We start from the raw sequence: 15,715 nt of genomic DNA, 5'->3' as shown, positions 1-15,715 counted from the left end.
CCTCCCTGCCCGCTATGGGAGGTCAGGATCCCCATCCAGCTAAAATGTTTACAAATCATATATAATATGTAATACAATAATAATAATAATAATAATAATAATAATGATAATGATAATAATAAAATCCATATCATCTCCCAAAACTATACATTTGACTGTTTCACTCCCAGCTAGGGTAGCCGGCCAGGGCCATGACAAAAACAAGTAATCTCATTCCCAGACAAGGACAGAGAGCATGTTGGAAAACAGATAAAAGGGGGATAGAGGACACAGTAAGTACCTCTCTGCCCACGATGGGAGGTCAGGAACCCCACCCAGCGAAACGTCTTTATGCGTGCACATTTGGGGATCATAACTTCCTTCTTAAGTCAAGTTGGTCTCGAACCCGTGACAGTGCAATCATTTACACCTTTCTTGTCCTATAATAGCCATGCTCTTTCACGATTATTATTGAAAAAGGCCATGTTCAACAGAGAAAATAATGCTCTCTATGCCTCTTCTATTGTATCTATTGTCAGTCACGATCTTCCATTTTGGAGCTAAAAAAACCCAACAAAATAACGAAACAATAAAACAAATTATTTAGATGATTCATACTCTGTTGAAGCACTAGAATATCTTTATACACATTAACAAAGACACACACACACACACACACACACACACTCTCTCTCTCTCTCTCCCTCTCTCTCTTCCTCTCCCCCCTCTCTCTCTCTCTCTCTCTCTCTCTCTCTCTCTCTCTCTCTCTCTCTTCCTCTCTCCTCTCTCTCTCTCTCTTCCTCTCTCTCTCTCTCTCTCTCTCTCTCTCTCTCTCTCTGTCTTTCTGTGTGATAATAATAAGCTGTTAGGAGAAGGGTACTGTATAAAGTATTGAACAGAAATGAATACAACGACTTTAAAAAAGAAAAGAAGATAATACCAAACACAGAACCTTTCGAGCTCAAAAGTCTTCTTCATCCTAAAACACAAACAGTTGAAACATTAATATACATTGGTTATAATACGGACAAACAGCAGAAAATTATTTGGCATGTCTAGTCTAAGGACATTTCGACTTAGTGTTTTTTGCCAAATAGACATCCAAAACACTTTTCTGTCTTCTGTTCGAATTTTAATAAAATAAATAAATAAATAAAATTCTCTTTATTCATGGGGAAAATTTGTCTTTAGGGTCTATTCCAAGGGAAGACTGGAATAACCCAGGGGTCAGCAGCAGAGCAGCACTGCAAAGTGAGTTAGGGCAAGGTGACTTGCTCAAGGCCACACAGCGCGGTGGGTGATCGAACTCCGTACCTTTTGGGTACAAAGCAAAGACTGTACCACTGAGCCACGCTGTCCCATAAAGTGATGTACTAATGGTTGTTTTTTTTTTTTAACCAAAGAAGGGATTTGATCCCGAAATATACTGTGTTGGTATTTTGTATTTTTTGAAGCTGTTCTCTAACACACACACACACACACACACACACACACACACACACATAGGTATTACATTGTGCAAGTAGTATACCATGTCTATACGTGCGGCTTTGTGGTATAGTGGTATGACACTCGATTTCGGATTGAAGGTTTAAGCCTCGCTTGGTGCAAAGTTGAGTCCTTGGAAAAGGCTCTTTACTCACATTCTCTCACCTTACTCAGGTGTAAAATGAGTACCTAGCCGTTAACAGCCTTGTCTCTGTCCGGAAAAATTTTAATATCGCCCAACCCGCATCACGTCCCATCTTAGATGTTAAATGTTGCTGTTGGCCAGGGACCCCTTGTAAAGCACTTTGAGCCCATTTAGTGGATATTGTGCTATATGAAAGCTCAATTTGTTTGTATACAGAATACTCAGTCAACAGGCTTGTCAAATTATACATTGTTTTCACTCTTTTTAATAAGTTTAGCATCTCTGTGTGTTTCATTTTCATCATCAATCCCTCCCACGCCTGTCAATCAATTTTTATATCTGTCTCATATCGGTCCCCTCTTCCCATTCAAAGCCCATTTCATTGTTTGTGATACTGAAGGCTATGATGAGCCTATCATTCAAAACCCAAAGTACCCCTCTCAGACTAAAATCAAATCAAAATTAAAAGCTTTTCCCTCCTACATCTGTCAATGAAACTAAAGGTCCCTCATACATACGTCAATGAAACTAAAGGTCCCTCATACATACGTCAATGAAACTAAAGGTCCCTCATACATCTGTCAATGAAACTAAAGGTCCCTCATACATACGTCAATGAAACTAAAGGTCCCTCATACATACGTCAATGAAACTAAAGGTCCCTCATACATACGTCAATGAAACTAAAGGTCCCTCATACATACGTCAATGAAACTAAAGGTCCCTCCTACATACGTCAATGAAACTAAAGGTCCCTCCTACATCTGTCAATGAAACTAAAGGTCCCTCATACATACGTCAATGAAACTAAAGGTCCCTCATACATACGTCAATGAAACTAAAGGTCCCTCATACATACGTCAATGAAACTAAAGGTCCCTCATACATACGTCAATGAAACTAAAGGTCCATCATACATACGTCAATGAAACTAAAGGTCCCTCATACATACGTCAATGAAACTAAAGGTCCCTCCTACATCTGTCAATGAAACTAAAGGTCCCTCATACATACGTCAATGAAACTAAAGGTCCCTCATACATACGTCAATGAAACTAAAGGTCCCTCATACATACGTCAATGAAACTAAAGGTCCCTCATACATACGTCAATGAAACTAAAGGTCCCTCATACATACGTCAATGAAACTAAAGGTCCCTCCCACATCTGTCAATCTCTTCCATGACAAAGTTCATATCACTGTGGTCGTTGTTTGGGTTGTTGATGACAGTACGGAAGAAGTTGACCAGGCCTCGACTGGACATTGGATGGTATCCGATCATCATGGACCCAGCCTTCACCATCCTCTCTTTGATCTTCGGAGCCACCTTGGAAAATGTACGTAAAAAAACAAGACAATAATTAAAATAGGAAAAAGTAGTCCTTCACAGCCATTAGACCCATGGTGCCAGAATTTATCTTGGTTTCTATAGTATGAAATGGACAATAGCAATTGTTTGCTATCCTTTGGATAGGATGCTAGTCTATCGCAAAGTGCTTTCCATTTGATCTAAAAGATCCAGCTACCCAATCACTGCTGGGTGGACAGAGAGGGTCAGAAAAAAATCTCAACTCCACCCGGGGTCGATCCTGGTCCTATTGCATGTGAAGCTAGCGCTCTACCAACTGAGCTATGGGGACCCCCCCCCCCCCAATCATCAAAATATATAACCAAAAAGGGTTCTGACAGATCAGCCAATGGAGCACTCACTTCACAAGCAAAGAGACTGGTATTCATTCTGAAAGTCACGATTTTTTCTGTCCACCCAATAGTGATTGAGTAGTTGAGTCTGTTATATCAGACAGAAAGTACTTTGCAATAGATTAACAACACCCTATCAAAAGAGTGACAAGCAATTATTGCTGTCCGTTTGACAACGAAAATTGAGAAAAACTCTCCTCCATGGTATTATTATGCTCTGAAGGACTTTTAAAAGGCTTCCTCAATTCTTTATCGTTTTGTATATAACTATAAACAAAAAAAGAAGTCCAATTTCAAATTATCACCACAGAGGAAATTAATTATCTACAACAAATATAAGCTGAGAAAAATTAATCCCTTTCCAATCATCTCAAATCGGTATGGAGTCCAGGTGAATAAAATGCTGACGTCAGTATATTTAAAGTAAAATTCTACAGAAAAATAATAAATTTCCGATATTTTAAAGCCAAAATCTACAAAAAAAAAAAAAAAAAAAAAAAAAAAAAAAAAAATTTTCTAACGTTGAACATAAATTCAATTTTCAGCACCTCGTTTACCCTAGCGTAGTAATAGCATTTTGATACAACTGATCACAAATTAGTAGTAGTAGTAGTAGAAAGCTTCGCAGTCTGAATGACGCTTGCTGAGAATTGTGTGATTCAGTCATGGTCGATGAGTATAGCTGCTCTCTCCATCCATGTTGTTAATTGTTTCCATTGGTCGCGGTCCTGGGCCAGAGATATGAGGCTGTCAAGATCTTGTTGTGACTTTAGTACGGAGGGCACTCCAGTATTATTAATTTCGGCCTCATCTGAATCCAGAAATTTCTGATATGTAGAGAGATCCTGGTTCAGGGTAGTTACTATTGATGTTGGTCGTCTCCCTACATATTTGTTGCCATGAAGGAAATATTCTGTAATTGGTGTTTGGGCTGGGATGTTATCTTCTCGACGTAAGATGTGACCAAATAGCCTCCATCGCTGTTCTTTTATTAATGTACTCAGGCATTGGACCCTGTTTTTTTCATAGAGATCAGTATTTGTAATTGTCTCTGGCCAATAGATTCCAATTACCCTGTTTTTTTCATAGAGATCAGTATTTGTAATTGTCTCTTGCCAATAGATTCCGATTACGCGATGTAACTGTTTGTGATGGTATGAATCGAGACTTTCTAAGTTCTTTTTTTGTGAGGCCCCAGGTTCCACAATTATATGTCAATATTGGAATAATCAGTGCCTCGTAAATCTGTATTCGTTTATTCTCACTGATTATGTTATTTCTATTCCATAAATTTTGGAGTTGGTTGAATGCATTGGTGGCCAGCTGCTTTCATTTTCTGATGTCTTCATTTTCACTGATCAAATTGCCTAGTTTACGTACACTTTTCCATTCATTTAAATTTCTGTTGATCCTTGTAGCGTATTCTGTTTTGGATTGATTCAATTTCAAATGGTTTCAATGTTATTTGTCCCCATAATGATATTCACAGTATTGGACATAATCAGTGATCAGTGCATTATCCTAGTATCACAAGATTAATGATTTTTTCCCTAAGAGTTCATTGTAGGCACATGCTTTTTTGTTGTACATAATGATAAAAGATGACAATAAGCGAATTATTCATAATCATGGGTTACACAGGTCAAAAATACCCTGTTGTTTTTGAAAATATAAATATGTAATAGTTAAAAACAAACAAAAGAAAAGATCAAATTAATGCATGGTTATTATAAATACACAAAATCGTATATACAAACAGAAGGTTAAGTTGGTGCATCATACACTTTAATATTGGATTTTACAATATATCTGCTTCAACTTTGCTTTTTTGAGTAGTATTCGAATGTTCGTTATTTTTAGGTTATCACAACTTCAAAATGCGATACATTGACAAGTAAGTTTTGGGCTTTCTTGTTTGGCAATTATTCACATGCAGATGGCTAGGACATGTGGCCAGAATGGAGGCAACTCCGCTGGACAGCTGATGGCAAAAGCCTAAAAGGCCAACTCTCAGAAACCTGGAGATGTTCCATGGATAAAGTCCTTTGGTAGACGACTTATGTGTACAATAGATCAATGGTTTTTGGTGCATCACTGTAAGACATTTTGTTTTTTTTTGGGTCTAATTTTAGCCTATATTGGCCCTGTAAGTCACCATTAAAAAAAAATTTGTTTCTGCTTTTTTGGTGTTAATCATCAAATTAGACCTCCTACCACCTAAAAATAACATGGGAATAGCAATATTAGCATTACAATCAAAAATGGATTTTTTTTTACTATTGGTCCTCATTTAAGTAAGTAAACTTGTGGTGGGAAAGATGGGTATAAAGACAATTGAGATGACTTACAGTTTTAATCTCTTCCCACCATTCTCTAGTCTCTGTCTGGCCCCTCAGACGTGGTGGAATGTACCAGAAACACACGTTGGTACACGACACCTGTGGAATAGTATGGGAACATAATATAATAATAATATAGGTATTTCTCTTCATCACTGCACCTTGTTCATGAGATACAATGGGTTTTTTTTAATGTAAAGGACAGATAGATATATGACATCGAGATTGCTGGGATGAATATTAAAAAAAAAAATTGAGCTTTTACATAGTGCAATATCCACTAAATGTGCTCAAGGCACTTTACAAGGGGTCCCTGGTCAACAGCAACATTTAACATGTAGGATGGTACAACGCCTGTTAGGCGATATTACACTTTTTTCGGACAAAGACAACGCTGTTTACGGCCAGGTACTCATTTTACACCTGAGTACGGTGAGAGAATGTGAGTAAAGAGCCTTTTCCAAGGACTCAACTAAGCGCCGAGTGCGAGGCTCGAACCCAGGACCTTCCGATCCGAAAGCGAGTGTCATACCACTAGACCCATATAGCCGCACACATATATAAATTCAGAAAAGTGAGTGGAGCAAGCACTTGTGTTGTTAATAACAGGAAAGGAAGTGAGTAGAGAAATATTAGAAGACAATAGAGAATAAAAAAGTCTGCGGTGATGAGGAGTTGAACCCAGAACCCAACTGTTACGGGTCCCTCTGTTTGGTCACAAGAGGGATGCACTCTACAATCGATGCCACCCACCATTCCAAAAGAAAATTAAAAATAATAAACAGTGGAATCAAACGTACTATCTATCTTGAGTCCCTCCTGAAACTTCTTGAGTAGTGTTGGGCAGGGTTGCCAGATTATTTTTCAACAAAATGCCAGGGGAAGACTCAAAAAATGCCAAAACACTCAAAAAAATGCCAAAGTCTGTTGACTCCCACCCCTACTAAGAAAACTACTCACTTTTGATAGACAATTTACTATCATATCCTGGTGGCTTGCGTGTTTTCTTTTCTTCTTTTTTTCTTTTTTTTTTTTTGAATTATACTAAATTTCCTGTTGGGGTTAACAGGCGACCATGACGCAAATTTTCACGAGTTTTGCAGGAGATTCCCAGAAAACTTACGAGGATACTTGTCGAGGGCTGAATTTGAGTGAATATCTGAGGGAGGCAGGGCTAGTTCAGGGTGTGAGTTTTAATAGCAAAATTTTCCGATGTGAAGAGATTTGTTTTTACGCGTTTAGAAATAATTAAGAAAAGGTGTCATTTGAAGAATAATATACAAGAAAAGAAAATGCCAAATGAAAATGCCAAATGCCAAATGATTTTTCTAATGCCAAACGGTTTTCAAAAATGCCAGATTTTTGGAATCTGGCATTTAAAATGCCAAACTGGCAACCCTGGTGTTGGGTTATTTGATCGCTTTTACCCGATCGACGATCGAGTCAGGGACAGCGAGTCAGCGTCCGATCTCAATGCCGGAAGAGCGAGTCAGTAAAACGATCGAGTCACTAAAACGATCAGGCGGGTTGTGAGCTTGAGACGATCATGACACGTGAGACGAGCTTGAGACGATCAGAATCCGAGCGAGCGGAGGGGTAACGAGTGTTTCGAATCATTTCAAATTCAAACGATCACAGTTTGCCATCCGATACCAATCGCCAACGTTTGCACACGATAGTCTGTGGTTCTTCCACAGCCCTCACTCCTTGTCAGATGTTAGTGTGTCTGGGTGGCAGGGAAATTCGTATAGGTGTATCACGCGTGTGTGACAAGTCTTCATTAAACCTACTCAAGTTTGACTATCACACACACACACACACACACACACACACACACACACACACACACACACACACCTAAGGCTATTTCTATGACACACACGCATCCATCTATCAATGAACACTCCTACAGTAGTGCGGCTATGTGGTCTAGTCATGACGTACCTATAGTACTCTTGTCGGCCATGGGTCTAGTGCATTATAATGGTCTAGTGGTATGACACCAGCGTTCGGATCGGAAAGTCCTGGGTTCGAGCCTCGCGCTCGGTGCATAGTTGAGTCTTTGGACAAGGCTCTTTACTCACATTCTCTCACCGTACTCAGGTGTAAAATGAGTACCTGGCCGTTAACAGCGTTGTCTTTGTCTGAAAAATTGTAATATCGCCCAACAGGCGGCATGTCCCGTCCTACATATTAAATGTTGCTGTTGACCAGGGACCCCTTTACAACGCGCTTTGATCACATTTAGTGGATATTGTAAAGCTCAATTTTTTAAAGTAAAACATTAGCTTTGAATATGGAATGTTTCAATTTTAGATGCCTGTGTATTCTTTGTTAGTTCCCATCATCATCATCATCATCATCATCATCATCATTATCATCATCAGGGGCAGCGGTACGGTCTTTGGTTGGCACCCGAAAGGTACCGAGTTCGATCACCCGCCGCTGAGTGGTCTTGAGCAAGTCACCTTGCCCTAACTAAATTTGCGGCGCTGCACTGCGGCTGTCGCTTGGGTTATTCCAGTCTTCCCTTAGAATAGACCCGAAAGACGAATCTCCCCTATGGGATGAATAAAGGGAATTAGATATGTTTAATTTATTTATCATCACCATCATATCAGCGGGATCATCATCATCACCACCACCACCACCACCACCACCCTAATAATAATGAATAAAATAAATATCAACACATTTCAATGTAATAATCAATCTAAAATCAATCAGTGCTCCTAAAAGACCCCTTTGATTTCTTTGTCTAATTCGTTCCATACTTTTGGAGTCCCGACAAAGAAAGATTTTCAGCTAACAATAGTTTATATATGGGAACATTAATCAGTCGTTTATATTGGAATCGGAGTTGTCTAGCAGGTGTATTAGTTCAAAGCGCATTTCCAAGGATTTACCATGCTCAATGAATTTCACAATATTTAATTTAATTTATTCCTCCGGCACGCCATATCGACCATACATCCATTTCGTACAGTAGGTACCGATCGCTGTTTGGAGTCTTTTTGTATTAAAGCTCTTTACAATACCCGCCATTGCTTATAAGATAAGAATACATTCACACCTGAGTCAAGTGCCTTACACACGGACTTAACGTCTGGATCACAATTTTCAACAATCACTGTCACTCATTCGGCCATTGACAAGGCTTGATTTTGTGACAAGAGACACCGTACCACTGAGCGACCGAACAAATAATCACCATCTGCGCCATGGTCATCATCATCATCATCATCATCATCATCATTATCATCATCACAGCCGTAACAGCCAGCAATACACAATCATCATCTTCGGGTCCGGTCTATCCGTGTGGGGGGTGGGGGTGGAACCTGCTAAAGTATTTCATTTTTTAAACAGAAACACGATAATCATCATCATCGTCATCCATTGTCGTCGGCATCGTTATCATCGTGTCCGGGCAATCCGTGTGTGTCTGGGTGTGGAACCTGCTAAATATTATTATTATCTACCTACCTAATAAAAACACACCATTCTTGTTCATTTATTTTTCAAATAATGAAATGAAAGGCACGACCTTTTCCCGCACACACAAGAGGCAATGACGACCAGTGACAAATTATGGGAGGTGGGGGCGGCCGACAACTTTTGGCGCGACATAAATATGAAATGTTAAGGTGACAGCGGGATGATGGTGGTGGGAGGGGGGGGGGGGGTCTCAACCCTTCACCATCAACAACTGTTTGATGGCGTGGTGTGTGTGTGTGTGTGTGCGTGTGTGTGTGTGTGTGTGTGTGTGTGTGTGTGATGCGACGAACGATCATAATCAAGGCTGCCAGACAGCCAGATTTCTCTTGCCCAAGTAGTCAAATAGACCTCAAATAGCCAAACACCACAAGCATTCTGACTCCCTTGAAAAACTCATTGGTTTTGATTAACAAAACAATCGACTACAGTTGGATAAACTTATCTTTTCATTTTTTTTTAAATAAAAGATTTTTTTAAAAAATGAATAATAATAGAAAAGCGTTTCTTAGTAACCAATTTTGAACTTGGCCATCTGGCAGCTCCCATCATAACCAGCTGCAGTCAAGCCAGCCACAGACATATGAGAGGAGGGGTATGTGAAGTTTCCTGTGGCAAACGAGATGCTCGTATTTTTTTTTCAAACGAATCACTGCTCGATGACGTCACTGACTCGAAACCCGCCCGAAACCGACTCGATTTTAGAGGACTCGATCGAAAACTCGCTCGATTTGATCGTTTCAAACTCGACCCAGCACTATTCTTGAGGTCATAAGTAGTGCTGGGTGGGTACCCGGGTACCCGCGGGTAATAAAGTTAAACCGAGTACTAGGGTAAAAGGGGCGGGTAGCGGGTACCCGCTTCAACAAATGGAAACCGAACTGAGAGTGATAATTGGATGTAATACAATTTTGATCTACATAAATATTTACATTTACATGCCATTTTTTCAAAAGATTTTCCTCCTTTATTTTTCAATTACATTGATTTTTTTTGTTTTATTTGTTAACACACATTTGATTCAACTTTGGAATCAACAGACTATAGAATATATTAGTTCGTATCTTTTAAAGGAATCTCAGGTTGTTTTTTGTTTTTGTTTTTTTTTTTTGTTTTTTTTTTGGTTTCATTGTAATTAATTATCCTTGTTTCTTACTTCAGTTTCGTTTCATTTGTTGTAATAAATAATAAATGAATTTAAAAAATTGAAAGAATAACCCCCCCCCCCCCCCCTTTCACAAAAAAAACATTGTTTTTGGTCAAAAAGTCACTCCTGCCACGGGTACCCGGGTAATCAGACCAATAGCCGGGTATTACCTGGGTAATGATTTGGGCGGGTAATCCCAGCACTGGTCATAAGGTCAATACACAAATGCCGCAAAAATTTATTGGCAAGCTAACCCGTTAGGCTGTGAGTTTTATTCTCAATACATACGTGTAACACTGAAATGATTGAGACAATGAGTAATGATAATAATTTTTTTAAAAAGTAGTCCTTCAGAGCCATTCGGCCAATGGAGCTGAAGTTTATCCCAGTATCTATAGCATGAAACGGACAATAGCAATTGCTTGCTATCCTTTGGATAGGACACTAGTCTATTGCAAAGTACTTTCTGCCAAATCTGACAGACTCGGCTACCCATTCACTGCTGGGTGGACAGGGGGGTCAGAAAAATAATCTCGACTGCACCCAGGATCGATCTCTGTCCCTTTGAGTGTGAAGCGAGTGCTCTACCAACTGAGCTATCGGAACCTCCAATAATAATAATAATAATAATAATAATAATAATAATAATAATAATAATAATAATAATAATAATAATAATAATAATAATAATAAAAATAATAATAATGCCTAATATCTGTAGCACCCCTTTCCACAAAATGTGCTCTGAAGAACACATATAATATATATATATATATAATCAGTTTTACCAGTAAGGTCTTGGGTTTGAGCCCCCGTCGCCTCAAAGTTTTAAAATCTCTATTCTATTGTCTTCGGGTACTTTTCTACTCACTTCATTATTTATAGAAAATATTTACCATTTTTCTGTTTGTATATTTTTGTGTTGGGAGAATGTGGTTTCGAGGAAAATTTTGAAAATGGCTGGTAAGGAGAGAGTTAAACAACTACTAAAAACTTGAGCTTTTATGTGGAGCAATATCCACTACATGTGCTCAAAGCACTTTACAAGGGGTTCCTGGCCAACAGCAACACTAACATGTAGAAAGGGATATGATGCCTGTTAGACAATATTACATTTTTTTTGGACAGAAACAACGCTGTTAATGTCCAGGTACTCATTTTACATCTGAGTATGGTGAGAGAATATGAGTAAAGGGCCTTTTCCAAGGACTCAATAATACACCGAGCAATGCTCGAATCCAGGAAATTCCAATCCAAAAGCGAGTGTCATACCACAAGACCACATAGCCGCAGCTTCTAGAAAACAGAGATGATAAACATGCTACCTCTTTTGTCACAAGCTTGAAGCCGTCTGTTTTACTCATCTTCTCTGCCAAATACCTGCTAGGAAATACACAAAGGCATTTGTAAAATTTGTCTATGAGTTTTCATAGTAACTGTCCCAAATTTGATGCAATCAGTTAAAAATTTAACAGAGAAAAAAAAACTTTAAGCAACAAATGCTTGCAAATTTTGAACTATGTATATAAATCATTCTCATTAATTATGGGCAAATATTACAATGACAGACCAAGAAGAAATGGAGGTAGAGGAGATGGAAACAGCTGGGAAAGCCAGGCAGGGTATGAGAAAATGAAGAAAACGGCATTGGAACAACTGGAAGGGGTTGGGGGTAGAGGCATTGATGAAGGATTTGAAAACTGAAGGCTTAACATGGAAGGAAGCAGGGAAAGCACAGATCCAGACAAGATGAAGATAATTCATGAATGGTCTATGCTCCAGCCGGGGTGACGCGGTGAGTAAATGAATTTTACTATTTGCATAACCAGAGATATTTGTTTTGTTTGTTTTAAAGGGTTTTACGGCGTTTGCAACACATTTAGGTCTTATCAGCGTCTGAAAAAGGAAGAAAATGGGAAAGTAAAAAGTTCTAGAATTACAATTAAAGCACCCATGAAAAGGGAAGACAAAGGGGAATTGGTTCAAATAGGAAATAGATGTAGATTCCAGGAGTACACTATCAAAGTACTTAATTTGAGATCACCTAAAAGTCTCATCCAGACACAAGCACCGGTCCCCACCAAGAGGAATACACTCAAATGTTTAAAATCATATAAAATATGTAAATAAAACAAAATAAATAATAACAGAGAGATGATTTACAAGGAAAAAAATATCTCCCAAAACCAACTATACATTTGACTGTTTCCCCCTCAGCCAGGGTATCCGGCCAGAGCCAGGACAAAACAAAGTAATCTCATTCCGAGACAAAGACAGAATGCAAGTTGGAAAACAGATATAGGGGGATAGAAGACACAGTATGTACCACTATGGAAGGTCAGGAACCCCACCCACCCAGACTTATTTCCTCAACATGGTAGCAGCTTCTTATGGTTCACACTATTATGTTATGACGATCGACCCAATCAGCAAAGTCCGGTCCGCATTCGTGCACCGTCGCGAACCCGCCTGGTAGCATCGTCACAACACACCTTTCGACTAGATGCTCTGCCGTTTCGGGTTCTTGTCCACAGCGTGGACATAAAGGACAGGAAGTTAGACCCCACTGATGTAACGCACCGGCCGTTAGGCAGCTCCTCGACCGAAGCCGATTCGCAGCTACCCAGTGTCTCCTCTTACTGGTATCAAAGCCTGGCAACTTCTCACCAAGCTTAGAGGAGTGTAGGTCCCCGCCCCCACGAGGGATTGAATTCGTCCAAACCGACTTCCATCTCGTATGTGCAGCTCTGTCCGTAGTCAGGGATTCTGCGTACAAGGGTTGCCGGGACTTATTTCGGCTCGAAACGGGGGCACCGTTCATTATGCGCATGAGAGGGGTATCCCATTCCCTCTCTCTTTGATCTTACTCAGCCAGTTTCCCGTAATGGTCTCTCTCCGGACATCGGGGGGCTGGATCGCTGCCATTACCGGGCCCCATTCTCTAGGGGTTGTTGCTAGCGTTCCCGACACTATGTGCATCGACTTGCGAAGTTTTACATCCACCTTCTCAACGTTTCTGCTTCTACCCCACACTGGAGCGCAATACTCCGCGGTGGAATAGCATAGTGCCAGGGCGGATGTTCTCAGGAGCGCTTGGCTAGCGCCCCAAGTCGATCCCGCCAGCTTCCTCAGAAGACTATTCCGCTTCTCTATCTTCCGGGCAACCCCTTCGAGATGAGCCCGATAGGTAAGGCTGCGATCCAACGTCACCCCTAAATATTTTGGACGCGGCTCATATGGGAGTGGCTGGTCCCCGACTAGGACATTCAGTTTACGGGTGTGCCAACCACTGCATAAGTGAAATGCAGTGGCCACGGTTTTTGAAGTGTTCATCTTCAGGTACCACTTGTCAAAGTAGGATTTGAGTCTGGTGACGTCCTCGCTGAGTACGCTCTCGAGACGGGTCCACACTTTACTCTGAGTAACGAGTGCCCAGTCGTCTGCGTATCCCAGCCTCAGGGAGGAAGTGTTCGGCATATCGCCAATGTAAACGTTAAACAACATTGGCGCAAGTACCGACCCCTGAGGGACCCCATTCTTCAATTTCCTTACTTTGCTCGTGACGTCTCCCAGCGCGACGTGGAATTGCCTTTCCCCTAAGATCGAAGAGAACAACTTCAAGGTCTTTTTGCACCTTATGATTTTTGCAAGTTTGAGCATTAACCCATCGCACCAGACCGTATCGTACGCCGCTGATAGGTCTATAAACACAGCACCTGTTTGCTGTTTTCTCTCGAACCCGTGCTCAATATGCTCTGTAAGGGCAATGACCTGCTCCGTGGTGCACCTCCCTTCCCTGAAGCCTGCCTGCTCTGGTGGCAGGGCAGCGTCTAGGACCGGCCCCCATCGGTTTAATAGAACACGCTCCAACAATTTGTAAAGACAGCTCAGCAGCGATATGGGTCTGTAACTGTCTGCCTCCTTCGCCGGCTTCCCTGGCTTCAGGATGGCAACTATCTTCGCGTGCTTCCACACTTGTGGAAGCTTTCCTTTTGCAAGGACGTCCGACATTGCCTCTGCTAGCCAGGCCCGTGCCCTGGGGCCCAGATGCGTCACCATATCGGGATATACACCATCTATCCCTGCTGCTTTGCCGTTCTTTACTTCGCTAATGGCTGCACCCACTTCTCGGGAACTGAACGGGGCCGTCCAGTCCGACTCCTCCGCAGGTAGCGAGTCCAAAATCGTTCGGTACGCCTTGCGGACACCGCGCTCAAAAGCCTGATTAGGGACCCGCTTACTACGGTTCTTAATATTCTTGGCAATTGTGTCTGCCTCGCATTCCGGTGCAGCCTTCGCGAAATTCCGATCTGGGTCCAATTTCTTTATCAAACGCCAAGCGTGGCGGCTGGAGTGTGTAAAGTCGAGACTTTCCACGGTCTCCTGCCACCGTTGCTTCCTTCCCTCTGCCAGAGACTGAAGTAGTCTATCGGCTGTGTCCTGAGACTGGGTCTGCTGGTACTCTCGGTACAGCTCTTCCGACTCTGCTGTCCAGCAAGGGGTGTAGAATTTCCGCTTGCCCCGTGGAATAGAGCGTTGAGCGCTCTTAACCAGTAGCCTACTAAATCTGGTTATATTCTTGGACTTGGGAGGAATGGCAGGGCAGACCTGCTCGATATAGGAACTGAATTCCTCCCAGTCAGCCTTCCTGAAATTCCATCTGCAAAGTGGGAGAGACTGCACCCTCGGTATTGTCACCCCAGCTGTGACAAGAACCGGCCTGTGCTGGCTATGCGGAAAGTCCCCGAGGACTGTCCGCTTCACCTGCAGCGGTTCACCGTTCGCGCTTTTCGTTACGAGGGTGAGGTCTGGAGTGTACTCCTTCTTATGGCGGGTACCCCGGAAGGTACCCTTGGCTGTAGGATCGTACACTAGGTGTAGATCATTACAGTCCATCCATGAGCGGAGTTGTCTTCCTGCCTCGTTGCAGTCTCGGTAGCCCCATTCGTGATGGTGGCTATTAAAGTCTCCCAGACAGATGGAAGGATGGCTGACCACCGGTACCGGTGGTGTAGTCCAAGTCGCTCTAGGTGGTTTGTAAATATTATGCAAACACAGTCCACCTACTTCCACGGAAATTCGGTTCACCCCATTGCTGTCCGTTACGCTCTCAATGACCCTTACCTTCGATGGCTCTTTAGCGTAAACGCTAACCCCTCCTTTGAGCCTCGAAGTGTCCTCGCGTTGGACCACCGTATAGCCTGGGATCTGGAATCGGGAAGATTGCGCGCCTGAATAAAGGTGGGTCTCCTGTAAAAGGAGGATATCAACGCAATGAACGGCCAATAGCTTTGATAAAAGCTCATTTTTTGCCATACTCTGGCTCTCGACGTTCAGGGACAATATACGCGTCAGTTCGCCATCCCCGCCGTCGCATTTTCCAATCGGCAGGCCGCGAATCGATTGATGCATGGGACGTT

At 41.7% G+C, this 15,715-nt stretch overlaps 1 protein-coding gene across 1 annotated transcript in view; it reads right to left on the bottom strand.

Moving 5' to 3' along the window:
• Window positions 1–517: 517 nt before the first annotated feature.
• The window catches only part of LOC144957434 (cysteine sulfinic acid decarboxylase-like), a 45,943-nt gene continuing 30,745 nt past the window's right edge, over window positions 518–15,715 (bottom strand). The window contains exons 14-16 of the mRNA XM_078888697.1: window positions 11,621–11,678; window positions 5,663–5,752; window positions 518–2,940 (exon numbers count right to left, since the gene is read on the bottom strand). Of these exons, the coding sequence (XP_078744823.1) occupies window positions 2,761–2,940; window positions 5,663–5,752; window positions 11,621–11,678 (328 nt within the window). The 3' untranslated portion in view covers window positions 518–2,760. The remainder of the gene's footprint in view (window positions 2,941–5,662; window positions 5,753–11,620; window positions 11,679–15,715) is intronic.

Source organism: Berghia stephanieae, chromosome 12 (genome assembly GCF_034508935.2).
Source record: "Berghia stephanieae isolate SIO BIC M18660-M18661 chromosome 12, UCSD_Bste_1.3, whole genome shotgun sequence".
NCBI classification, from domain to species: domain Eukaryota; kingdom Metazoa; phylum Mollusca; class Gastropoda; order Nudibranchia; family Aeolidiidae; genus Berghia; species Berghia stephanieae.
This window is presented reverse-complemented; position numbering and strand designations above follow the sequence as displayed.